We start from the raw sequence: 26,508 nt of genomic DNA on the forward strand, positions 1-26,508 counted from the left end.
AAGGAATTTTCAGCTTCAAGGAGATTCTTTCAAACTAAATAGCCCTCGGAGATCCCTACTTTCAAGTTAAATTTCCATTCAGAAAATGTGAAGAATAACCGTAAAAATAGACAGAATTCTAAAAAGTCTGTAACTGTGTCCTTCAAGATACCCTTTTTTACTTTTGCCCTTATCTTTGAAGTACGTGAGACACAAGCCAATTGAATCTGCAAAAAGAAAAATTAAAGTAGAGTCAGTAAGAAAAATACCTTAATTCAATGAAATGCAAGCAATTGCATTTTTGATTAAAACTTTCATTCTAGTGTTTTTGGTTTTGATTTTTAACAGAGTGTATATAGGAAAGGGACTGATCTATGACATTTCCGAACTTTTAAACTTAAGTTATTAATTTTAATACTAGTTGAAAATTTGATATTTCACAATGAAAAAAACAAGTCGAACCTGCTCTATAAATAATAATCATTAAAAAGGACCCAAAAATGGTAAATAACACGAAAAAAAAAATTCTCAAAATTTTCTAACAATAAATAAAAATAATAAAATTTCTATTTCACAGGTTTCACTTGCTTTGGGCTTGGATGCAAGCAGTTGGAACGCTTTGATAGAACGTACAGCATCAGGAATTGCTGGAATCGCAGGTTTTGCTCAAAGATGTGGAGTATGTCTCGCAGCATTTCCCGATGCCCTTCTTCTACAGAGGCATGCAATTCTTAAACATCCATGTCCACCTGGAGATGACAAGCCATTTACATGCGAGCAGTGTGGTCAACGTTACCGCTATCGATCAGCTTACGTCAAGCATCGTGAGCAAAATCATCGCGCTCGACTTCCTGCCGATAAGCTTTTCACATGTGAAGTTTGCGGCATGCAATTCAGGTATCTTAAGTCCTTTAAGAAACACAGGTTAAATCATCACCTAGAGCGCCTTCAACGAACGCCCGAATCCCAAGGAGCATTGGCCGCCGATAGAAGTGATCAAGTCTCAAGTACTGGTGAACCATTCCAAATGGAAATTGGAGGTGATCTAAGTCCCGTTGATGTCGAGGATTGTTCAGGTGAGAATTCCGAGAATACATGTAAGGAGGAAAATATTTCCGAAACAACAAGTTTACAAGGTAATGCAGAAACAGCTGATACAATGATTGGTATTAATGAAACAATAAAAACAGAAAATGGTAATATTCACGATGATATTCGACCAAAAAATATGATGAATTTATCAAGGACACGCGAACCAGATCGAAAGGATAAACGATTTGCTTGTCTCTATTGTGGTAAATGTGTGAGATCTAAGGAAAATTTAAAATTACACATTAGAAAGCACACTGGCGAAAAACCCTTCCAATGTCTTTTTTGCCTCAGGGCATTTGGTGGTAAAAGTGACCTCACTCGACATCTACGAATTCACACTGGTGAAAAACCTTATGCATGCGAAGTCTGCGGAAAAAGATTCGCCCGTGCGGATTATCTTTCCAAGCATCTTACAACCCATCTCCATCAACGCTGATATAAACAAAAATCCGACTAGCTCCTTCCTTCCACTTCATGCCAAAGCACCGGATCTTTTCGCTTGGGCCACATTATTAGCATTAAAAAAAAAGAAAATGCTTTCCTCAAAGCCTCTCAGCTCGGATGTACTGTTCCTTGAAAAAAAAGCGCAAAGATCAATAACAGCAGAGGGAAATTAATTTTAAAATTTATCCACAGGGAGGAAAAAGGAAATTTTTTAATTTCTTAGAAAATTACTTCCAAAAGTCTCTAAAAATAATTTCTAAACAGATTTACAAAAATACAAGTTCCTAAAAGTTAAATAATTTTCAAACTGTCACAAAGACATTACAGATATATTCGACATGAAGGATAAAATTTGAATCCGCTAAAAGATAAAAAGCATTCTAAAAAGAGAAAGTAACAAAAGGCATAAAATGCCAACGAAATCATAAAAATGATAATTTAAGTGAAAATAATTACTTTTTCCAGAATGTGCACTAGTATTTATCGTTAAATACTTCTAATGCTTTCTATGCTCCAAACCCATAATTGTGAACAATAAAAAGACTAATAGAACCATTAGGTTATTCACAATTGGATTCAACAGATAGTGCATTATCCATGTCGTGTCATTGCATAATAAATGTGACATAAATGTTTTAGTTTCTGCAAACATTATTTAGTAATGCTCACCATAAAATTATTTTAAATAAAATTTCCATTGTATCTTTTGGAAGTTTCTAATCTCTAAATTCTTCAGAAGCAAAATTTAATTTCAAACTTTAAAAATTCGTCATCTTTTTTCCTCCCATGATAAATATTAAAAATTCTTTGTCAATTGAAGAAAAAAATAATCCACAGCCCAAGCTTTGGCATCAATTGGAAAGTTTGAGATAGACGCGGAAAACAATAAGTAATACCTAAGAGAGAAGAAAACGGAATCGTATCCATCCAGCCAACGGCCCAACAAGACGCGTCAATTACGAATTAAGTAAGTGATTAAAAAAAAAAAGAAGAAGAAAGAGCAAACCCACACAAAATGTCGTGTGTCCTCCGACTTTTGTTCCTAGCGGCAAAGGCCAGGAGCCTCTAAACGTAGGCATCAGAAAAAGATTTCTATGTACATACATATAATATATGCTAGTGAGAATAATTTGTGATAAGGATTTAATTAAACCAAAGAACACGACGACGCGGCTAAACAAGACGATGATGGTTATAAACTCTATTTCCTCTCCTTATATTGTATAATGATCAAATACAATATTAGTTTCTCTCTTTTTTATTTTTTGTCGTTGTTGTTATATCGGTCTTCTTCTTCTTCATCATCTTCTTCTTCTTCTTCTTCGTGTAACGAATATCTCGAAGAGTGATATGTATATGTTATTCTACCTATCCTATAATAAGTACTTGTATATTATAATCGAGTGTAACTCGTAGTTTCTCCCAACGAAAGATCCGATCTAATAATTGGAAGTAAAAAAGAAAAAAAAATTGGATCGGTAGCGATTTTAGACATAAGGACGAGGTCGTGGACAAAAAAATAACCGCGACATGTGCACTAAAACGGAAGTACATATAAAATTAGGTCTTCCAAAATTCTCCGTTTTACTTATATGTATGTTGTAAAAAAAAAACAAAGCAATGCTTTACACTATTGACACTAGTCAAACTTTTGTGTCATCTAAATCTGAATGAGAATCGAAATATATAGTTTCAATTACTGTACTTCCGGAAAATGTGCCGGTGCCTTTTAATTCCAAATCAATCCCCCTTCTATCAATAAATTCATTTTTCTTCAATATTCGTCTTCAAAGTAGATTATTGTAATTCGCTTTATCTAATATATAGATTCGTCGTCAAAAGTCGCAAAAAATACGTCTTTAACTGCACGGTCTATAAAATCCTTTATTCCTTTATTGTTGTCCGTTGTAATATAATAAAATTGCCGCTAAACGCTCAAACAATTTTAAAAAGTACCAACTATTTTTTTTTCCTATTTTTTCGGTTATAAAATGTCTTTCAATTCTTTTACAGATTTTTTTTCCGGTTTATACTCCGGAATGCATTATGTCCTTAAATGTAAATTAATATTCTTTCCGTAACGATATCAGATTATCGATAGAGTAAACTTTTACCATTTACCAAAAAGAAAATTCTTAGAAAAAAAAAATAGTTGGTGCCTTTTAAAAATAAAGTCCAACGCGTTTTCAAAAAAAAAAAGCGGCAAAAAAATTGAATCACGAAGGTGCTACCTAATGATTAGGGTCACTCGCGAGATGCCGGTCAGTTCTTGGGGTTGCAAAATGAAAAGCAGTGCCAAAGAAAAAAAACGAAAAAAAAAAAAAAAAAATAGTAACGGTTTCAATTTGCGAACAAGTGGAATGAAATTATTTTCCTCCACTATACATAAAGACTGACCTGGCTTTGCGAATGATCACACTTTAAACTAATTAAACGTCCTATGGTCTTAAGATTGTAAGAGAAAACTTTTTTATCCTCGCTTCGCAGGATATATAGCTACATCCGCTAAATTATAACAAAAAAACTGACGAATCGAGAAAGGAGAAATTCAATAATCTTAAAGCAGATACTAAAAAATCATTTACAATTTTTTCTGATCATTTGAAATATAAATTCGAAACAAAATTTTATGAATCAGAATTTAAGCGAACAATTTTGTTGATTGAAATTTTACTAAGAAAATTGAAGATTTCAGAATTCTACAAATGGAAGGTCTTAAAAAAGTTCAATTTCTCCATTTTCTTTTCGTCGATTTTTGTTCATTATTCGTCCCTAGTAATAAAAGAAGTAAAAAAAAAATAAAAATAAAAGCAGCAACGAAACAATCGCGACAATGCGACGAACGAGAAACTCAAAACGTCCGTCGTTTAGTCGTTTCTTGAGGCAAAATAAGAGACGATTCCCTGGCGCCTGGAGTCTGACATTTTCGATCATTAATTCAACTTAACGTCACTATACATAGCTGCACACCGCATCCTTTTCTCCATTTTCCCTCTTTTGTCAAGAAAACTCAGCACACACACACACAAGCTATACCTTTTCCTGCTGCACCCAAATAAAATCGCCACTATAAACTTGTGACAGGATATTTCTCATGCGGTAATAATAATTACAGAATGAAGAATAACCTACTTCCTCCCGATCGATATTATTTTCAGTGTGCAGCACGAAAGGATAATATATATAATCTTTATCTTCTAAGGAAAAAAACAAAAAAAAAACTATGATTAAAGACCTTTTTGAAATATATATATATATATATATATATATATATACATCTGAGGAAATCCCTTTGCTTCAGGATAAGAATAAGATCTCTTCAATCTTAACAATATTATATAAAAGTAATAATTCTTTCGTAAAAAAAAACCAGAAATTAAAAAAAATAATTTTCAGATAAAATTGTGAGAAAAAAACACTTCTGCCTTTTTGTAACGCAGTTTTTTTCACGCAAGATTAAAAAAAAAATGATAAAGTACAAAAAACTAAACGCACAAAAAGACATTTTTGTACATGATCGCAGAATACGGGTGCTTTTCTATTTTTAGCAATAAATAATAATTGATATATAAAACAAGAATAATTCGACTAGATATATGTATATACTATAGAAAACAATTTATTTTCCCTGAAGCAATGAGATTTGAACAGATGTTTTTTAATCGAATAAAATCTCGACTGATGCTGATCAAAAAATGAAAAAAAAATGAGTAAAGGCAATTTATTCCAACCACTGGTTACAAAAAAAAAAAAAAAAAAAAAAATCTGTTGACGGAGATGAGTCTGCGAGTGATTGTATATATGTGTGAATATCAAAATCAGAACCAAAGTCATTGTGAAAAAAAAAAATTTTTTTTCTTTGTCAGTGTACTCTATATAAACGGGTAAATCCACTCTCGACATTACTCTATTAACAAGTGACAATCCAATTGCGTTAATTGCAACAAACGCACAAACGGTTCCTTTCTCTTTTAATCAATTGTCAAATCGTTAATTCATTATTCAATTTCAAGTATTATACTTTAAACACTTTACTGCTTATTAATTTAACATTTGTCTATAGGCAAATGCAAAGAATTTTTAAAAAGTTAAAAAAAAAATTAAATTAATTAAAATCTCTATTAAAATATAAACACGGAGAAAAATAGAAAAACGTATAAAGTAACTTTTACTATACTTTAAAAGTAAAACCGGAACTGTTCGCAATTTTTGGGCATTTTTTGGCAATTTTTACTCAAGAAATAGTAAAATTTACTTATAGAATAGTAAAAATTATTCCGGAAATAGTAAATTTTACAATTTCTAAAGTAAAAATTGCCAGAAATGCACAGAAACTGCGGACAGTTTCATTTTTACTTTTAAAGTATAGTAAAAGTTACTTTATTCGTTTTTCCATTTTTCTTCGTGTAGATTCTTTAAAAATTATAATAAAAAATAATTCCTCCTCTTTTTTCTATAATTTTTTTTTTCTTAATTTTTAATTAATTTCATTATTTATAAAATCAATTATTCATTAAAATTATCAATAAAAATTAACATAAAATTATTTCAAAAAAATAGATATAAAATTTGCTTACAATTAGTAAAAAACAATTTTATATATTCTTTATAGACAAAAGAAAAACGGAAATTCACATTAGATGATTATATCTTTTGCCTGTCTTGTGTGGATTGCGTGATACCCAATCGTCTTTCAAAATAAAATTAGCGAGTATTGAATCACGGTTTAGGAATTAATTTGAAGATTGCTCAATTCACTTTGCTTTCCTATAGGGAAAACGCAGTTTTGCAATTTTACCCTATATATATATTATCACGGTGGAGAAATAAAGTCATTGTTTTAGTATATATATATATTTGTATAAATTTCAAAGTATATGTGCCTTTTATGGCGAAACTTGTCAACGATTTAACATACAACGAGTATTCAACTTTTTACAATAAAAAAAAACAAAAATAATTACAATGAAAAAATTTAAATTCTATATTGTACGAGAAAAAAGAGACCAAAACCGCAACGATTTGATATTTTTTTTTACAATCACTCAATGACTTATTCCTCAATAATTTCAGTACCTGATTAAAAAAAAAAGCCAAACGATTTCAACTATTAGGAATTATTTACAAATTTACAAACTCAAGGAAAAATTAGAAATATTTGAAAAGGAATTAGGTATTTTTTGAATTTATCTTAAATTATCTTATTGTAATAATGAACTTGGACGAATTAAACTATAATTACGAATTATGAATTGATTATAAAATATACAATTAATATTCACAACAAAATGAACGATCCAGGCGCCATGGAATTTATGGGCATTTTAAATAATTAGCTGATTATACAACACCAAATAAGTTGTATATATAAATAAAGATAATATATACAAACGAGAAAAATTCTAATATATATAAATATTATATTAAGAAAAAAAATTATCTATTACTGAAAGCATTAACTCTTTAATATTTTTTTTATAATTAAATAACATTATAATGTAATTTGATTTCACTTTGACGTCAAATTCACAGTTTTAAATTTGTATCTAAATTCAGTTTACAACTTATTTTTTTCATTAGATTTTCTTTAATTTAATAAAATTTTTACCTTTTAACCTCTAAATTTAAATTAGTGAAGATATCATAACTAATTTGAATTAATCTATTAAATTAAAATTTAATTTAAAATTTAATTAAATTAAATTTTAATTTCTTTCAATAATTTTTCATAAAATACTGAATGGATTGAGTTAATATTTTGTGAAGATGTCTAAAATATAATGAAGCATGTCTGTTATGTGCGAAAATTGTAATATTTGTTGAATTAAATATTATAAAATATTTGGAAATTGTTTAAAAAAATTTTGAAATTAGAAATGACGTTCCTTCGGATTTTTTTTAATGATTTCAAAGTATTTATTGAATTAATTATTATAAAATACGTTTTAAATCGTTAGAAAATCCGAAGAGACGTCACTTCTAACCTCAAAATTTTTTTAAACAATTTCCAAGCATTTTATAATACTTAATTCAACAAATATTACAATTTTCGCACATAGCAGACGTTCCTCATCATATTTGAGACTTCTTTACTAAATATTAACCCATGACTGCGGTCCAAAAAAATGACTTTTGACGTTAAAAATTGTTAAAAAAAATAATTTGTTTAAACAAATTGTTATAAACAAATTAACAAAATTGATGTATTTTCAAAAACTAACAACGCCATTCAATTCTACGGAAAAAATTGCTAAAGGAACGTGTAATCATACGTCGTTAGTTTTGAAAAATATATCAATTTTTGTTAATTTGTTTAGAACAATTCTTTTAAACAAATTATTTTTTACCAATTTTTAACATCAAAATTAATGATTTGGATCATTTTTAAATATCTAACCTTTACTTTATGATATAAATAAAAAAATTTCTAACAAAGTTATTATCACTAGAAGTGAGTTTAGATTAAATTTAGACAAATAAAAATAATACCTTCTCATTATGATGAGACTGTAAAAATTGAATTTGACTTTAGAGTGAATTTTAATTTTACCTCAAAGTGGAATCAAATTACTCAAACGACAGATATTATGTATTTATACAAATAAAATATTCCATTAATATTATATTTTTACACCCGCAGAGAAATGATATATTTGTCTCACAGCCTAATAAATATTTATTTGATTTAAATAAATTTTTATTACAATTCAAATAACAAAATTTATTTACGCCAAATAAATAAGCTATAGTATGCTGTGAAACAAATAAACGTTTATTTAACTCAAATATATTATATTTGGTTCAAATAAAACATTTCTCTGAGTGTACAATACCGAAAGAAAAAAAATTCACCTAAACTATTTGTCAATTAAATTAATGATATTAAATTAATTTTGTTAGTTAATATTTCTCTTTTTCCAAAAAAACAAAAAAAAAAATTAACGTTTTCAGTAATAGAAAAAATTTTGTGAACAATGACGATGACGGGGATAACTTTATTACATATAAAGATATATTTAATGAATGTTCCTATATTTATACTATAAGTACATAATAAGTGTATTGAATTAATATTCGATGGTGATTTCAAGTTTTTACGACAAGAAAAAAAAATTGAGTGTCTCTCTAGATAATAGCCGACGTGATGTTAGTATGTAAAAGCGCAAGTGATGAGTGAAAGTTGTTTAAGAAAAAAAAAAAAAAAAAAAAAAAAACAAGTGGAATCCTAGATATGTGTATAGGTAAACTATATATAGAAGAAATAGAGGGGAAAAAATATTTCTTTTTTCTCCCTTTTTGAAAAAAAAGCGGTTGGCGCGTAAAAAAACGGGGCATAGGGCGAAGCGAGGGTCTTCCTATACTGACTGAACGATCAGATGTGATATACGCGTAAGAAATAATTAATTGATAAATATTTACTGTAATCGTATATATATAAATATAAATATAAATATATAAATGTAATTAATATAATTAGTATGGTTACGATATACAAACATTATATCTATATATTGTGTATAGGTAGATAGGTACATATACAATGTTTTTAACCAGTTTATCGATGTTCCGAGGATCTAGCTATTACACTAATAAGTGGTTTTACTCGTGATATTCTCACATTTCGCGTTTAGAAATTTTTAATAGCCAATGATCTTTCAAATCACGTTAAATAAAATTGTTTTCAACATTTCAAAAATTATCCAAAAAATTGAAAACAAATAATTCAAAATAATTGAAAAATTTCAAAAATGAATTTCATTTTTAAAATTAAAAATAAAAAAACGTCCATGACTTATTGTCAAAATGAAAAACGTGTTCGGTAGATCGTTGGATATTATGGAATATTTCGAGTTGATTGTAAAGAGTGGTTGATTATTATTAATAATAATAATAATAAATTAATTTAAACAAAAAAAAATTGTTCTTCAGAAAAGAAAACTCAATGTCCAAAATGACAAAAAAAAACAAAAAAAAAATATGGCGATTTAGGCGCTCCGTGCAATAACAATTTGCTCAATCCTCAGCGTCCGTCGGTCCGTCCTTCCGTACGGAACGGCTAATATATTAGAATGACAGATCTTAGGCAATTATAGTAGAAAATATATAGCGAATCTTTAATATAAAATATGACTTTAAACGTAGCTGAACGAACTTTTCTCTCTATTTTCATTCTCCTCCAGTCTCGGTGTCTTCGATGTCTACTATTCTAAAGAAAGATAAAAAAAAAAATAAAATAAAATAAAAAAAGTTTAATATTCCCCGTGTCTGTGTATAGCGGAGTCGATTCTCTTACGCAGCGCGGTTGCAAAATGTGTGTACCACCATTGAAAATGTTGCACCAGCCACGCTTCGTAAAATTTAACGAATGAAAGTTTTTCTTCTGAAAATACATATAGCTTTCTCCACCTCCCCACCCCTACCCTCAAAGGACAAGCGACAAAAACACTAAAAAAAAAAAAAACAAACTTTCCTTTCTTCCAACAATGCTCGGTTGAGACTATCATACCTAAGAATTTTTGCAAATTTTTTTTTTCCTTTTTTTATATCATTAAAAAAAATTCCATTATTTTTATAGAAAATAGTTTTTTTTTTTTTGCATCAAGCCAGAGAATTAAATAAAACAAATGACTGAAGTCGATTAATGAAATATATTAATTACCGACTATAATTGAAGGAAACTATTTTTATCATTTAGAAAAAAAAACCAATTAAAGAAAAGCTAATATTTTTTTAAAATATTATTAAAACACATAAATAACCATTAGCTATCTCAGATAAATATTAATTTTTCTATACTGGGATCACTTGCCATAAATTTTATAAATAAAAACTAACATTTAAATCTTGATTTCAAGATATTTTCTCTCCTTAAAATGAAAAAAAAAAAAAAAAAACCGAAATACAATATTTAAAAAACATTTTTATGATTACCTCAGAAATAGAAATAGAAATTATCATAAGAAACAATCGAATATTTGTCACTTTTTATCCAACGTGTATTTTGTATAAAAGTTTATGATAGTCTAGACCTTGCTATATAGGTTTGATAAGCCCAACAAAACAAAAAAAAAAAAATAGAAAAATAGAAACGACCACTAAATTTACGTTTCATATGACCAAAATAGTTAAAAGAAAAAAGAAAAAACCAAAGTGCAAATACTCTATGATATAATAATGGCACTCGTGTCTTCCGCAAATAATCTTCAACAGTAAAAAATCATCGTCGTTTGTTTCTTTTCCTAATATTTTCGAAAGTCAAAAAAGGGAGAATTTTTTTTTAAGATGTTAAAATTATTAAAATAACTTAATAATATAATTTTACTTATTATTATTGTTAAAATTATGAGAATATAATTTTTTTTTTAATAATTAGCAGAAATTATAAATTAATTAGTTTTAGTCATTCACAGTGCCACCAAAAAAACAAATTTTTTTTAATTTTATTTTTTCATATCTATTTGTAGAATTTTTAGATATGGATGCGGGTGTTTACGGTATTTCAAAATATTGTCGACTTTGACATTTTTGATTTCACTAAAATTGTTTTATCTTTTTTTGTACTTTTACGAAGAAAATTTGAATTTTTTTAATCAAGTCATTTACGAGATATGAAGTTTTTAAAATTTCGAATTTTTAAAAATGAAAAAAAATTTACTTGAAACAACCAAAGGTTTCACTAGAATAATAAATGATTTAACTGAAGCAATAAAAACTTTTGCTATTCCAATGAAACTTTTCGCTATTCCAAGTGATTTTTTTTTATTATTTATTTATTCAGGGTATCTAACAAGGATTGACAAAAAAAATTCCCTGATTTTTCCCTGACATTTTTTGATTTTTCCCTGACTTTTTAATAACCTTAATTCTGCTTTCTTTAGACAAAAATATGGTTACTGACATATTTAACAATAAATTAATTTCTAATGGTAGTAACAAATGGTAATAATAAACATTAATGTTTTTTTTAGATTAAAAAATTTTTAAATTCACAAAAAATTTTAATTTTTGTAGAAATTTACAGAAATGTCTCTGTCTTTGAATGAAATTTTCTGAAATTCCCTGGCTTTTCCCTAACATTTCCCTGACCAACAAAATTCCCTGACTTTTCCCTGACCGCTAGACACCCTGTTATTTTATTCCTCAAAAAATTTTTTTGAAATTCTTATAATCTCGTCTCAAGTCCCGTATGGGAGCAACAAATTTTTTTAATTTTTTAATGCTTTCGAAAATTAAAATTTTTTTTCAAAACTACCTCTGACAGGATTGCTGCTACAATTTCTCTCGAACAAAATTCCATGATTTTTCCAAGTTTTCCAGAAAATAATATGATATTTTTCTATACTCCATAAAACTATGATTTATTTTTTAAAAAAAGTTATTAAATGTACAAAATTCAGTAAAGTTTATTATTATAATAAATATTTTTTAAAAATTAATTTTTTGATTTCTCAACAAAATTTTAGCTTAATCTATATTAAGTTTTTTTGCGAAAAAATCTGCGGAGAATATTTTCATCTAAAACCACAAGAATCACATGACCTTAATGAATTTTATGACTTAATTTTTTTTCAAATGTTTTATACTTTTTCCCTGACTTTTCCAGGTTTTCCAGGTTTCGAGAAAGCGTAGAGCAACCCTGTCTAATTTTATATCCTATTCTATTTTAAAAGTTTTTTTTTGAGTAAAAATTTCCGAAACGTGCCATCTAAAACTGAAAAAATTTATTTTTTGTTAAAATGTTATTTTTCTTATAGTACTTTATTTGCACAATCACCCCTTAAAACGATTTTATAAAAAGAAATTTTTTGTTACTAAAAATTAGATATTTTTAACTCTTTTTTTTAAAAAAAATTAATTACAAAGAAATTTATCGATCGATTTTAATGATCAAAATTATTAAATAATTATGAAATAAACTCTGCGAAAGACTAAAACTACAGTTATAACTTATCATTTCCAAAAAATGTTCCATTGTAAAAAATAAAAAATGATAATGTTTACAATATTAATATTAAAAATTAATTTTTAATTTAAAAAAAATACTAAATTAATATTGATTTAAAGGAAGAGAAACAACGACGACAAAATTTTTGCAATCACTCTGCTATAATGTGAAGAAAAGAAAAATAGAAAAAAATTTGTGGCCGTACTATCATTGTTTATCGTACCTATATTAGATATATTTACACGTATATATAGCATATGTTACGAGTCAGATTGTAACGTACGAATATACATTGGGTGAATTTACAAAAAAAAAAAGAAAGAAAGAAAGAAAAAAAAAGCAATTTCCCTTTGTATATATCGTAATACAAACGTGACCTGGATGTTAGAGATATTTTTCAACTTGTATTAAATGTGATAATTGATGAATTGACAATGAGCAATCTAATTGTAATATATGAATAATATTAAATATAAATATATATTATAAATATATAAATATATATAAATATATATTATATACATAAATGTCAATGTTTATCGTACAAGTCGTAAATATAGATTTTAAATTTAGCTAGTACGTGTGTTATGTGGTAAGAGAAAAAAAAAAAAAAAACCGAACGCGATCAAGGAAACACATTTTGGGAGGTTGTAATTTTTTCTTGCGTATCGATTTTATATCATACGCCAATGTCAGATCTGTCCACAAAATTAATCCATTGACGCGAATTCTGTGTTGATTATAAAAAAAAAAAAAAAAATTTAAATCCATTCCGACGATTTTTGTATTATTTTATAGGAAAAGACCAGTTTTGCTTTTTGATCTTCAAAACACAACTTCTGTTAATTTTATTACTAATATTTCAAAAATTATCACTTATTAAAATTCAGTATGTGAATTTTAAGGGTAAGAAAAAGAAATTTAGTCAAAAGATCTTTATAACTAAAATAAGATCTTTTACTATATATGTAAATTTGTAAAACATTGATTAATTAAGAAGATGTGATTTGAAGAATAAATGAAAAAACTTTGCCTTAAAATCGAATAAGAATATAACCGTATATGTACAAAAAAAAAAGAAATGAGACCACAGCTTGCGTCAATGGATTTAAAAAAATTAAGATAAAAAAATAAAAGTACATTACTATAATAAAAATCCTATTATTACCGGTATATTATTAAATACAATTATAACCAATTGTTGTCTACGATATAATGTTATTTTTCTAATTCATATTCAATTGTTATTGTTGAGGACGAGCACACATCGAATTTTAGACGAACAATACGAATGCGATCTACGCAAAAAAAAGCTCCTAACGTTAAAATATTTGAGCATGCTTATTTAAAAAAAAAATAAATAAATAACCACCAAAAGAAAGTAATGTCGACGGTAATTTTCAATATTTTTTTTTGAATTCACTAATTAATCGACGTCCTTTCAAATTAAAATTAACGAGTGATTCCAGTGCCAAGAATTTCACAGCTTTATATTTGGTAAAAATGATACAAATTTTACATTATTTTATTAATTTTTATTTCATTTTTCTCATGTAGAAAAAATAGTAAATTATAAAAAAAAAGTGTATTTTTTACCCAATATTCAGCTGGATTGGAAATATACTTGTTCGATGTATTAAATAATTCAAGGGATTGTTCAACATTATTATTATTATTATTATTACGAAATTGGTTAGATGAAAATGTAATTTATTAATTGCAATATTGTGAATCAACCCTTGAATTTCTTTTATAATAATAATATTTTCATTTTCGTACGTTGCAGTAGAAATGAGTGTAGAAATGTTTGAATAAAACATAAATAAGAAATGTGAAAAAAAAAGAACGGAAGCGAATTCTTATTTGAGGTTGCGGACGCGTACTGTATTTTTTGTAAGGTCCATTTTGCCAGATTGTGATAAGCGAGTCCGCAGCTTCATCGAAAATCGACCTGTTTCTGGCTCATTATAGCTGGCTATTTATAACAAAGAATGCAAATTTTTTTTTAAACTCAAGAATAAGTAATGATTACAATATATATCTGCAAATATTTATTTCCTCCAATTTTTTGTTTTCCAAATCCACAATTTTTCTTTAAAAAGAAAATATTTTTTTATCTTAAATTTGACAAAATCATTACTTATTCCTGAAGGGCAAAAAAAAAAAAAAAAAAAAAATTGGCGGCAAAGATTTTTTTTGAAAAATGTAACATCGACTTTAAAAAGGAATTGTGTATGATTAAAAATTTTTCTAATATGCAATACACATTATATAAATAAGGCTTTTTTGGCGATCGTTTGGTATATAAATTTTCCCAAGCATGAATAATTAGCGTCTATTTTTTCACTTTAATATTGGATTCGTCTAACAACGAGAATTCTGAATGTGATCGGGAAAAGATGAGCGGATTCCGGAAACAATTGGAAAAAAAAAAAAAAAAAAAAAAAGAAAAAATGTTTCAATGGCCAAATGCATTCTCTTCCCCTCCGAGAGGTAAACCAATAACTACTCCTCGATTCGGTTGTACTTGTGTAACTCTGTCGAAAACACCAAAGCGCACTCCAAACTTTCACCAAACAACGCCTATAAATAAAAGCGCTCGAGTACTTTCAAAAATGTTATTCTAGTAAATGCGGCGGCACACACACACACACACGAATACAAAGGTGGAATTGTTTGGATTAACTGACCACTTGCTCTATTCTATACATATATATATCATTTTAAAGATATATCCTTTTTCAATTTTCTCTATACTCAAATGATGATCTAAATGCCGCATTTTTAAAAAATTTCTATTCATTATGAAAAAGGAAGTAAAATTAATTTCAATTTTATGTTCATTTCAACAATATTCTTCTTTTCATGTTAAATAAAATTAAACAAATTTTTTTATCTTCAAATATTATATAAAGACATTTTTTCCAAAATTTAATTTTTTCAAAAATAAAGAAATCTGTATAAAATTCTATCGAAATGGAGCTGAAAATTGAAGTTATTTTACATATTGTTCCTCCAATATGAAAAAAAGTATTTAATCGAGAAAAAAAAAAACACACACACACAGTGGGAGTTATGACGATACAAACGAAAGTAGAAATGTATATTGATGTGAGACTATCTGGTCCTGGTAATTGTGATGCCAAAGACAAGTCATGCAGTATATGATAATGCCTATGATACTAATAAAAAATATATATAAAAAAAAAAAAAAAAAACAGTGATTTAATCGATGGCAATGGTGATGATAACAATCGTTATTATTATCGTGTAACATTTTTCGTATATAAGTGTCGTGCAAAAAAAAAAGGGCTGAAATGGCCCTTCGGTGTTGTGGGTATGCATACTCGTTCCTAGCAACTCGTATGATAATTACTACTCATACTACTCATAACATTGCATTGATCTACTTTACTCTACTTACTCTAAAGATAAATAAATGCATTCTGTCCAACCTGAAAAAGTTGTTTTTTGTCTCCTTTAATTCCCTATGTCCGATTTATCCGTTATTTATCATTTAATTTCCCTTTGTTTTCTTTTAATTGATTTTTTTTAATAACATTAAGGATATAACCATCTCTGGCTTCGAAGCGTAGTAAGAGACTAAGTATGAAAGAGTATCCCCAAAATTTAAATAAAAAATTAAATTAAATTAAAATTTACACAGATTTCTCTAAAGCTTTCGATAAAGTTGATCATGAAATTTTATTTTCTAAATTATTAGATTTACATTTGCCTAGTAACTTTATTAAAACGCTCTTTTCTTATCTAACTAATCGTAATTGTTTTGTTCAATATGCTGGTTTCTCTTCCCCCCCTTTTACCCCTACTTCTGGAGTACCGCAGGGTTCTACACTTGGGTCAATCCTTTTTACAATTTATTATATTAATGACGTCGTCGAAATTATCAATGTAAATAATTCACTTTTTGTTGACGATTTAAAAATTTATCCAGTTATTAAGTCTGATGCAGATTGTCGTACTTTACAAAAAAACATTATTAGTTTGCTCCAATGGTGTAATATAAATAAACTTGATCTTAACCCGTCTAAATGTTCCGTTGTAATATTCGCCATTTCTAATAATGTCTTTCTTTTTTATTACAAGGCTTCCGATGATTTGATTCCTAGGAAAAATATTATTCGTGATTTAGGTATTACTTTCTCATCCAATCTATCCTTCTCTAACCATATACAAATAATTTATAAAGAAGCGTCCAGATCTTTGGGTTACCTTATTCGATCAACCAAACATATTAAGTCAGCTGACATTTTAATTCTTTTATTTAATACGATCATTAGATCTAAAATCGAATATTTAGCCTTACTTTGGGACCCCATCTATGATAAGGATATTTTAATGTTTGAAGGTCTACAAAAACGATTTTTAAAATATTGCAATTTTCGGAAATATAATTTTTATCCGCCTAGAGGGTCGGATTATCTAGAGCTTTGTACCAAATTCAACGTTGTTACATTGAAAGAAAGACGAACAATCGCCAAATGTAAATTTATATATGCTTTATTAAATTATAAAATCGATTGTTCTGAATTACTTAATATAATTAATTTGAGAGTACCTCGCATAACCAGTAGAATGTGGTTACCTTTTTAATTTACCGAGGCCTACTTAATCTATAGGTTTTATTTCACCAATGTATGTCATGTGTAATGAATTGAATGAGATTTGTAGTAATGCGCAATCCGACTTTGATTTTTTCAACACAAATATTAGTGCCTTTACTAAACTTATTGTCGCCTACATGTTACAGAAAAGATAGGATCACCTTTTTTGAGTTTTGTTTAATATTTTACCTTTATTTTTTGTTCTTTAAACTGTTTCTTTTTTATCCTTATTTTTTTTCATTAACTAATACTATTTGGTTATTACTGTATTTTTCATTTTTTTTTTTTTTTACAAATTATATGTTTTTATTTTTATTATCCTTTCATAAATTAATGTATACACATAGTGCCGAAAATGGTATTCCTACGGCTGTATTCTTTGCTACAAATAAAAAAAATAAATAAAATATCAAAAAAGTCGCATCTTTAAAATGAAGTTTAGTTAATTCTAAGTTTGAAGTTAAAGTGTAAATATTTTCTTGTCTAAAAAAATTGAAAGAAAAATTCTGAGGAATAAAAGTAACATCATTTTTCTCCTGATTATTTAAAAAAAAACTATCTATTGTTAAATTTCGATTAACTTTTTGTTTTTGGCACAACGGTAGTAGCGTGTGATTATTCCATAAAAATGATTTTTTACTTAAATTTTTATTTTACAAAATAACATTTAGTATAGAATTTTTTTTAACGGAATTTTTAAAGTAACGAATTTTTTATTTCAAAAATTTTTATTTTACAAAATTTCTCTTTACCCAACTGTTTCTTGAAAATAATTCTATTTTAACCTATTTTTAATTTATTAGAATTCTCATTCAGTAGAATTTTAAGTAATTTGAATTTTTAAATCCTAGAACTTGGAATCGGAGGCTTATATAAAATATTTAGTATTTTAAAACAACAATTTTAATTAAAAATTTCCAAAAATTTAATTATTTCTAAAAATCTTAATCCAAAATTCATTTACTTTTTAAAATTTGTATCTAAAATTCTTTACTAAATTAATAATTTCAATAAATGTTATCCAATTATTTAAAAATTCAATTAAATAAAACATTTTTTAATTAAAAATTCTACAAAATTCAATTACTGTTTGAAACTTTGTTAATAATTTTCAGCAATTCTAATTTATAAAAATTTTAATTCAAAATACTACAAAATTCAATTATTGTCTGAATTTCGATTAAGCCATTAACGCCCATGCTTAGACACATGGAAATATCTGCACAATCAAAATTGGAAAGAGGACTGCGATCCAAATAATGACTTTTGACGTTAAAAATTGTTTAAAAAGTAATTTGTTTAAACAAATTGTTATAAACAAATTAACAAAATTGATGAATTTTTAAAAACTAACAGCGCCATTCGATTTTACGGGAAAAATTAAGTAAAAGAAACTAAAAGAACAAGTATGACTTTTTCAAAATTTTCACGCCATTTGTTATAAATAATTTATAAACAAAAAATGCACTGTGGTGCACCCATCAGAGCCCATGCTTAGACACATGGAAATATCTGCAAAATCAAAAATGGAAAGAGGACTGCGATCCAAACAATGACTTTTGACGTTAAAAATTGTTTAAAAAATAATTTGTTTAAACAAATTACTTTTTAAACAATTTTTAACGTCAAAAGTAATTGTTTCAACCGCAGTCCTGTTTCCAATTTTCATTTTGCAGATATTTTCATGCGTCTAATCATGGGCTCTGATGGGTGCATCGCATCATAGTGAACTTATGGTTAATAAATTATTTATAAAAAATGGATTGAAAATTTTGAAAAAGTCATACATGTTCCTTTAGTAATTTGTACCGTAGAATCGAATGGCGCTGTTTTTTAAAAAAAATTCACCAATTTTGTTAATTTGTTTATAACAATTTATTTAAACAAATTATTTTTTAAAAAAATTTTAACGTCAAAAGTCATTGTTTGGATCGCAGTCCTCTTTCCAATTTTGATTTTGCAGATATTTCCATGTGTCTAAGCATGGGCTCTGATGGGTGCACCACAGTGCATTTTTTGTCTATAAATTATTTATAACAAATGACGTGAAAATTTTGAAAAAAAAATACTTGTTCTTTTAGTAATTTTTTCCGTAGAATCGAATGGCGTTGTTAGTTTTTAAAAATTCATCATTTTTGTTAATTTGTTTATAACAATTTGTTGAAACAAATTATTTTTTAAACATTTTTTAACGTCAAAAGTCATTTTTTTGGACCGCAGTCCTCTTTCCAATTTTGATTGTGCAGATATTTCCATGTGTCTATGCATGGGCGTTAATGGGTTAAATTAGAATTATTCTTTAAAAAACAGTTGGGTAAAGAGAAGTTTTGTAAAATAAAAATTCTGTCAAAAAAAAATTGCCAAATTAAAAATTCTATTGAGTAAAAAATCGTTTAAAAAGAAATTATGTTAAATGCTATTTTGAAAAATTAAAATTCGTGTAAAAAATAATTATATAAAGCAGTAGTTCACGCGGTCAATAATAAATCATCAACTTGTTGAGCTTTTTGGAATCAAAAAAATTCTATAAAATTTAAAATTCTTGAATTCTGTCATTTTTAAAATTATTTTTTGAAAAAAGTAGCATTTAGTGGCTTTTGGCCAAAATTATTGGTAAAAAAGTAGTCTTGTTGAAAAAGTATCAAAAAAGTAAAAAAGTGTGTTACTTCGAAGCCTGCCATATCTAACACAACCAATCCACCATTTTGAATTTTTAACAACCGACCTCAGATTCGTAATCTGCGACTCTGAAAACCTCCGAGTAACGATTTTCGAGTGGATCCGATAAATTTTTAACGTTTATGTCCGCCATATTGGATAGGCCATTTTGAATTTTTGAAAATCTACCTCAGATTCGTAATCAACGACCCCGAAAACCCCCGAGTAACAATTTTTAAGTAGATTCGATATTTGTTTTTAAAAATTAAGCTTTAATCGACAATATTATTGCGCCATTTTAATTTTTTTTAAATCTACGTCACCGTGTCAAAGGTAAGTGTACTAATTACGGCGCGTTCATAAAAAATAATTATTACTACTATTATATGTAATATAACTGTTGCAAACTGATTAAAAACAATTATTTTAATCTTTTTTTGATACAATTACTTATAAAGACGCACGTTTAAACAATTATTAATTTAATTATTCAAGATCAAATTTTTTCCCTCGCCGTAATTGAAACATTTTTAAGATTTCCATTGGCTTCAATTACGGCGGGTAAAGTATCTTCAAAATACACGTAATTTTGGTCACCGAAATTGATATACCGAAACTGATACAAACGCGCCGTAATAGAAAATTACGGTATTAGTTTTTATTTCTCATATTTGTTTAAATAATCGATTTTTATAAAATTACATTTTTTTTAATATCTAAATAACATAAGCTCTTAGTTTAATAAGTCTTCAATTGACTTTATACAATAGAAATATCGAATTTTCTATTTTAAAAGTATTTTGACTCGAATCGCGCCTTAATTAGTACATTTACCCTAACTAAAAATTTTGCTATGAAAAAATTCGTATAAACAGAAAATCCGTCAAATTTTAATTTGAAAATTTAAAATTCGTCTAAAAAATAATTATTTCTAATAAAATAGGGTCAGTTTGGGTAAATGGGGACAAGAGGTTTTGGAGCCTTATTTACAGTTTAAAAATTAAGTTCAACGTCAATATTTTAACCTCAGATCACCTGCAAGAGGTTTTGAGTATTGCCAAGCTTTTATCTTGACAATTGGCAGCAAGATCAAAAAAGTTATCGCTCAATGCATAAAAACTTGAAAATCAAAGTCAAACTGTTTCAGTATTTTGTCGAGCATTTCAAAAAAAAGACTTAAAAATCATATCAAATTTTTTTCTTATTCCTTATGACTCCTATAACAGAAATTCACTTGAATTTTTTATTTTTGTCATTATTAACCAAATTAACAAAAAATCTAAAATTCAAGTGAATTTCTGTTATGGGAGTCATCATAAGGAATAAGAAAAAAATTTGGTATGATTTTTAAGTCTGTTTTTTTTTCAAATGCGAGACAAAATACTAAAATAAAAAAAAAATAAAAAAAATCTCAATTGGTTCAACTATTATATATCTACTACAAATTTTTTTCAAGTTTTTTCATCCCTTAATACAGTAATATACTTAAGGAAACTTTTTTCTTAAAACTTTCTTAGAAACTATGCTGTCCGCATTTACCCCAAATTTTATGACATTTTCTAAATTTTGGGGTAAATGGGGACAGTCAGTTTCATGCGTTTAAAGCTTATCTAAAATTTTGTCTGCTGCATAAAATTAATCCTAGGAACGTAAATAACAACTTAAAAAAAATAAGCCAGCAAAATTTACCTTTTAAAGGAAGAAACTTACGTAATTTGTGAAAAATAGCGATTTTGTCCCCATTTACCCCAACTGACCCTACTTTAAAATAAAAATTCTAATTAATGATTTTTGTAGGATAATAATGCACCTCTTTTTAAAATCTTTAATTTATAAATTTTTAAAAAAGAAGACTTGTGTTTTTAAATTTTTTAAACTTTAAATTAATAATAAATAAAAATGTTAAAAATTTGAATTATTATTGTACATTGAATTTTTAATAGAAAAAATAATGTTTTTTAATAATAAAATGTCAATAAAAATTAAAATTTAATATTTTTTAAATATTTTACTAAATATATAATAAATTTGTGATAATACACTTATTTTGTTCCATTTTTTCTGTTTTTCATTTCGTTTGGTGCAGAAATAACACAAGTCCAAAAGTTAATTTAATTTTTTTTTTATACTTTTATAATTATTAATTAAAAAATGAATAAATCATAATTGATAAAAATATTCTTGTATTTAAATAAAAAACAGTTTTTTATTGATTCGTCAATAATTTTATTTATGAACTTGTGCTGTTTCTGCACAAAGTGCCTCCGTTATAAAATTAATTTCTTTTTTAATTTAATTTTCTTTAAATGTTCTTTCATTTTTAACTTATAAAAAAAGTATTATAATTTCAAAAAATTCTTAAATCATAATTTTAATTTAGTTTGAAGTTAATTTAAATTTTATAATTTTTTTTAAATTTTTAAATTGTTCAATAATTTACTCTCTAAATTTATATTAGTAAAAAAAATTTAATAATGTGAATTATTCAGTAACTTTTAGATTTTTAATTAGTTGAACTTTACTAATTCAAAAATGAAAAGTCACGTCAGACGTCACTAATTTAAATTATCTAAATCTTTTACTAGATTCAGGTTTAGAGATAATTTTTATAATCCTTTACTTTCAAATTTTTAAATCATATTTTTTTACATGTTAAATAATATTCAACTTTTACTGTTTTCATTCCCTTTGTCCATTTATTAGAGAAAGAAAATTTGAATTTATTTGTATTTTAAAAATTGTATATATTAGAAAGTAAATTATTTTCTTTTAATATAAAAAAACTTGCCGGCTTTTTTTCTATATATACCTATTTGCAGAATTTTGAATATTTTTTTCATTGAGTTAAATAATTGAAAAACTAACCTTTTTTGAAAAATTTAGATGTAACATTTGATATCAGTAGGAATTTTTTTTTGTCACTATCTTCATTTTTAAACCTGTTGAAAAATATATAGAATATTATTTTTGTTAGACTTTTATCTCTTAAAGTATAAATTAAAAAAAATAATATTTTTTGTAGAATATTTATTTGTATATTAATTAAATAATTATCTGACAAACAGCTTCGAGCTGGAATTGTGTATTTTTTAGTTTTATTATTTTGAAATAATAATTAATTAATGATAAATAATAAAAAAAAATAAAGAAAATAATTGTGTATATATAATTAAAATTATTTTCTTATTTTTGTTTGCCAGTTAAAATAAATAAATAAATAATAAATATGAAACTACATATTAAAAAAAATTGTATTAAAATATAAATTTATTATATAAATATATTATATTAAACAATAATATGTTTTAATATAATAATCGTGAACTATTCATATTGAAAGTCAAACGTTAGTAAATAAATTAATGTTTAGAATGTTATTCTTTTTTCAGTGGTAACAACGTAAAATTTTTTTTTTTTTAAATTATTTTCAACATGTTCTTTTTTTCCACTAAAGCAACAATATAAACAATTTAAATGTTAAAAATAGGGCGAATGATTATGATATGATATTTATAAAACTTTAACAATGAAAAAATAAAAAAATTAATATTAATATTTAAAAATTGTAGTTTTAAATTGAACATTAAAAAAAACAGGTATGATAAAAATAATTTTATTTATTTTCTTTGTTTTTAAAAATTTTTTAACTTATTTTAAAATAAATGAACAATAATAATTATAGTACATATTTAAATAAAATGAAAATAATTAATAGTTAATTGATATTAAAATTTATGTAATTTAAAAATTAGTTATTAAATTAATAATTACTCACCATTTCAATTTATTCCCTCTAACGAAAAAAATCAACCCCGGCTAAATAATAGTCTTCAAGTTATTTGTCCCCGGAGATCCCTCCTCTAGATTAGAATCCAAAAATTTGGAAAATAATCCTTTCAAGGAGACCGAGTTCTAATAACTTGAATTTCTCATTTTGCTATCGGAAGTTGAATTTTCCTAGAATTTTCAACAATAAAGGGAACTGAAACAAAGAAAATTAACAACTTAATTCATGGGAAAATCCTCGAAAATTTGAGAGAAAAAAAAAAAAAATTTTTTGTTTTTTAATCTATAGGCATTATTTAAGTAATATTTAACCTCAAAATTGCATGTGAAGATAAAAAATTTTTATAGAATATCAAGAAAAATTAAATTAAATTTATTTACTATTAAAAAAAAAAAAATTTCAAGAATTTTTTTTCAAAAATAATTTCAGAAAAGAAAATTGCACAAAATACCATCAATATATATTTTTCAGAATAAATTGAGATATTAAAATACCTATTAAATATCGACTGTAAAATGTTCGAAATTATTGAATTTATTTATTATTATTATTTATTTATTTATTATTTATTGAGAAAAAAATCGAACCCACTGAAGAATAAGTGTAAAAAAATCAAATATTTCATGACTTGATAAACTTCTATTCTACATTTATACAGGGAAAAGAAATTTAGAAAATTACATTTCTCAAAAAAATGAAAAAACTTGAGTCATCGAACTATTAATCAAATATTTCCTGTAAAATAGTTCGAAATATTCTTAAAAATTCGACAAAATATAAAATATAACGCGTCATTTACATGCCGGTGATCACATGGCAAAAAAAAAAAAAGAAATCTAACCTATACAAAATACGCGTTATTGAAATTGAACTTAATTTATTTGTACACTTTCAAAAAAGAAATCCTCTCCAAATTTTTATGAAATACATTTAATATTTATCTCAAAATTCACATTGTATGATCAGAAATAAAAGTCCGGTAGCGGAAAAGGAGAGGAAAAAAAATTGAATACACAGAAAACAAGTCTATTTTTCACGCACATTTCCCGAACTATTACACATTGTCAATATAAATTATTCTACTCACCAATTGAAATGATTATTATTTTACTCAGAAAGTTAAAAAAAATTTCACAAATCATCTTATATTCACAACAAACTAATAGTTTTTAACAAAATTTACGCAGGCACTTTGGCGTCACTATGGCGAAAAAATGCAAATGGCCGCCGCACTCATGACTGGGAGACGAGTGTCCATCTTGTTTTCCCGCCATTCTGTTTAAATTGTTACCGACGGTAAAAATTTTACCTACAATTTTATCACTTTTCATATTACCGACGAACTCTTCAGTTGTATTTTAGCGGGAAATTCAAAAAATTATTATTTTTAAAAAGTGAAAAAAGAAAAATAAAAATAGTTTGAACAAAGATATTATTAATATAAAATTAATATTTGTAAATTAATTAATACATCTATTACGAAGCAACAATTATTTATTACTCGTATACAACTTTTCAATACAACTTTTTCAAATAAAGAATTCATATATAAATTTTTTTCACTTTTTTTTTTTTTATATAACATCCACTAGTTAATTTTTGTAGGTACATGTCAATTGGAATTCGGTAAAATTGTCATTATGGAACGGAGTAATTTAAATTGACTATACTTGCTCAAAAATTCGATGCTGATTAAAATAATTTTTTTTTTATAATATTCGCCGTACAATATTTCTCGGTAAATAAAATTTCCATTCTTTTAATTCCAAAAATTTTATTTGCATTTTTTTCCAAAGAAATAAAATTTAATTTTTGTTAAAATTTTTTTTTTATTAGACAATTTTGTATTTAATTCCTGACGGCTAGCCCTCAAAAAAAAAATATCGAATTAAAAAAAAATCTTATACAAATTATATTGATCAAATTTATTGACTAGAAACCAGTAAATAAAAAACAGATTTCCGCTACGAATTTGCTTTAAAAAAAAAATTACTAATACATATATATGTTAATAAAAATCATATTACAAAATTCTAATTCTATAAAGATATGAAATTTGTTCAATTATCTAAATTTCCTCGTTTAATAACGAGATTTAACTACAATATGAGATTCAATCAATTACAAGAAAATTGATTAATCAATATTGCTTAACTATATAATATGTATATTTTTTTAAATTATATAGTAATTTTTTTGTTTCACAATGATTTCTTCCAAAAAATAAGAATTTTAATTTATAAATTAAAATTTTGTAATTTTTAAATTAAAAAATTAAATTTCCAAATTATTTATATTTAATTTTGAAATTTAATTTTGAAATTTATTTATAAAAATTAAATTTTAATTTTTTTTTAATTTATAAATTAAATTTTCCATTTAAAAATGAGACATAAAATCATTTGATTTCGTTTTTTTTTTTTTTTTGTACAATTAAACACTTTCAATCGTATAATATTTTAAAAAAAAAACAACTTTTACAATAGTCGTAACAATTTCTGAAATTATATTCAATGTTCACTTAAAAATTGTTCTAAAAAAACTATTATCTAACGATTGATAATATATTGATAAATGTTACGTTTTAAACTATTCAGCTGATTGTTAGTAAATGCAGACAGTCAAAATAAAAGCGGCAGTGTTACAAATAATAATATATAATAAATCGTAAAATTAATTTTACAATAACGAATCTTATAAACTTATTTTAAAAAATTTTCCAGTACTTTTCTTTTTTTCTCTAAATCTTTTACATAATATATATTTATATATATTTATCACTAAATATATAATCAGCTGTAATTATTAAGCGTTCCACTGACCATACAAGTTTCGAGATCACAGGTTGTTCTTATTGTAGAAAAAGAAAATCTTGAAAATTGAATTTTAAACAAAATGAAATATAATTTTGCATCCAGTATTGGATAAAGTACAAAGAAAAAAAGTTAATTATTTTTTTTTTTATTAACTAATTTAAT

At 25.5% G+C, this 26,508-nt stretch overlaps 1 protein-coding gene and 1 long non-coding RNA gene across 7 annotated transcripts in view; one reads left to right on the forward strand and one right to left on the reverse strand.

Moving 5' to 3' along the window:
- LOC127283981 (zinc finger protein 629-like) overlaps positions 1–15,923 on the forward strand; it is a 103,951-nt gene extending 88,028 nt beyond the window's left edge. For all 6 annotated transcript variants that reach the window (XM_051309205.1, XM_051309209.1, XM_051309208.1 and 3 more), the window contains one exon: positions 557–15,923. In XM_051309205.1, coding sequence (XP_051165162.1) covers positions 557–1,507 — 951 coding nt within the window. In that variant the 3' untranslated portion in view covers positions 1,508–15,923. The remainder of the gene's footprint in view (positions 1–556) is intronic.
- On the reverse strand, positions 1–24,864 carry LOC127283982 (uncharacterized). Its single transcript, XR_007843414.1, has 4 exons — positions 24,618–24,864; positions 23,519–23,725; positions 22,609–22,682; positions 1–206 (listed from the first exon to the last, which is right to left on the reverse strand). It is a non-coding gene; the product is annotated as an uncharacterized LOC127283982 (long non-coding RNA).
- Between the last annotated feature and the right edge of the window lie 1,644 nt (positions 24,865–26,508).

This window comes from Leptopilina boulardi, unplaced genomic scaffold (genome assembly GCF_019393585.1).
Source record: "Leptopilina boulardi isolate dan_hultmark-lab unplaced genomic scaffold, ZJU_Lbou_2.1 LbouV2_316, whole genome shotgun sequence".
Lineage (NCBI taxonomy): Eukaryota > Metazoa > Arthropoda > Insecta > Hymenoptera > Figitidae > Leptopilina > Leptopilina boulardi.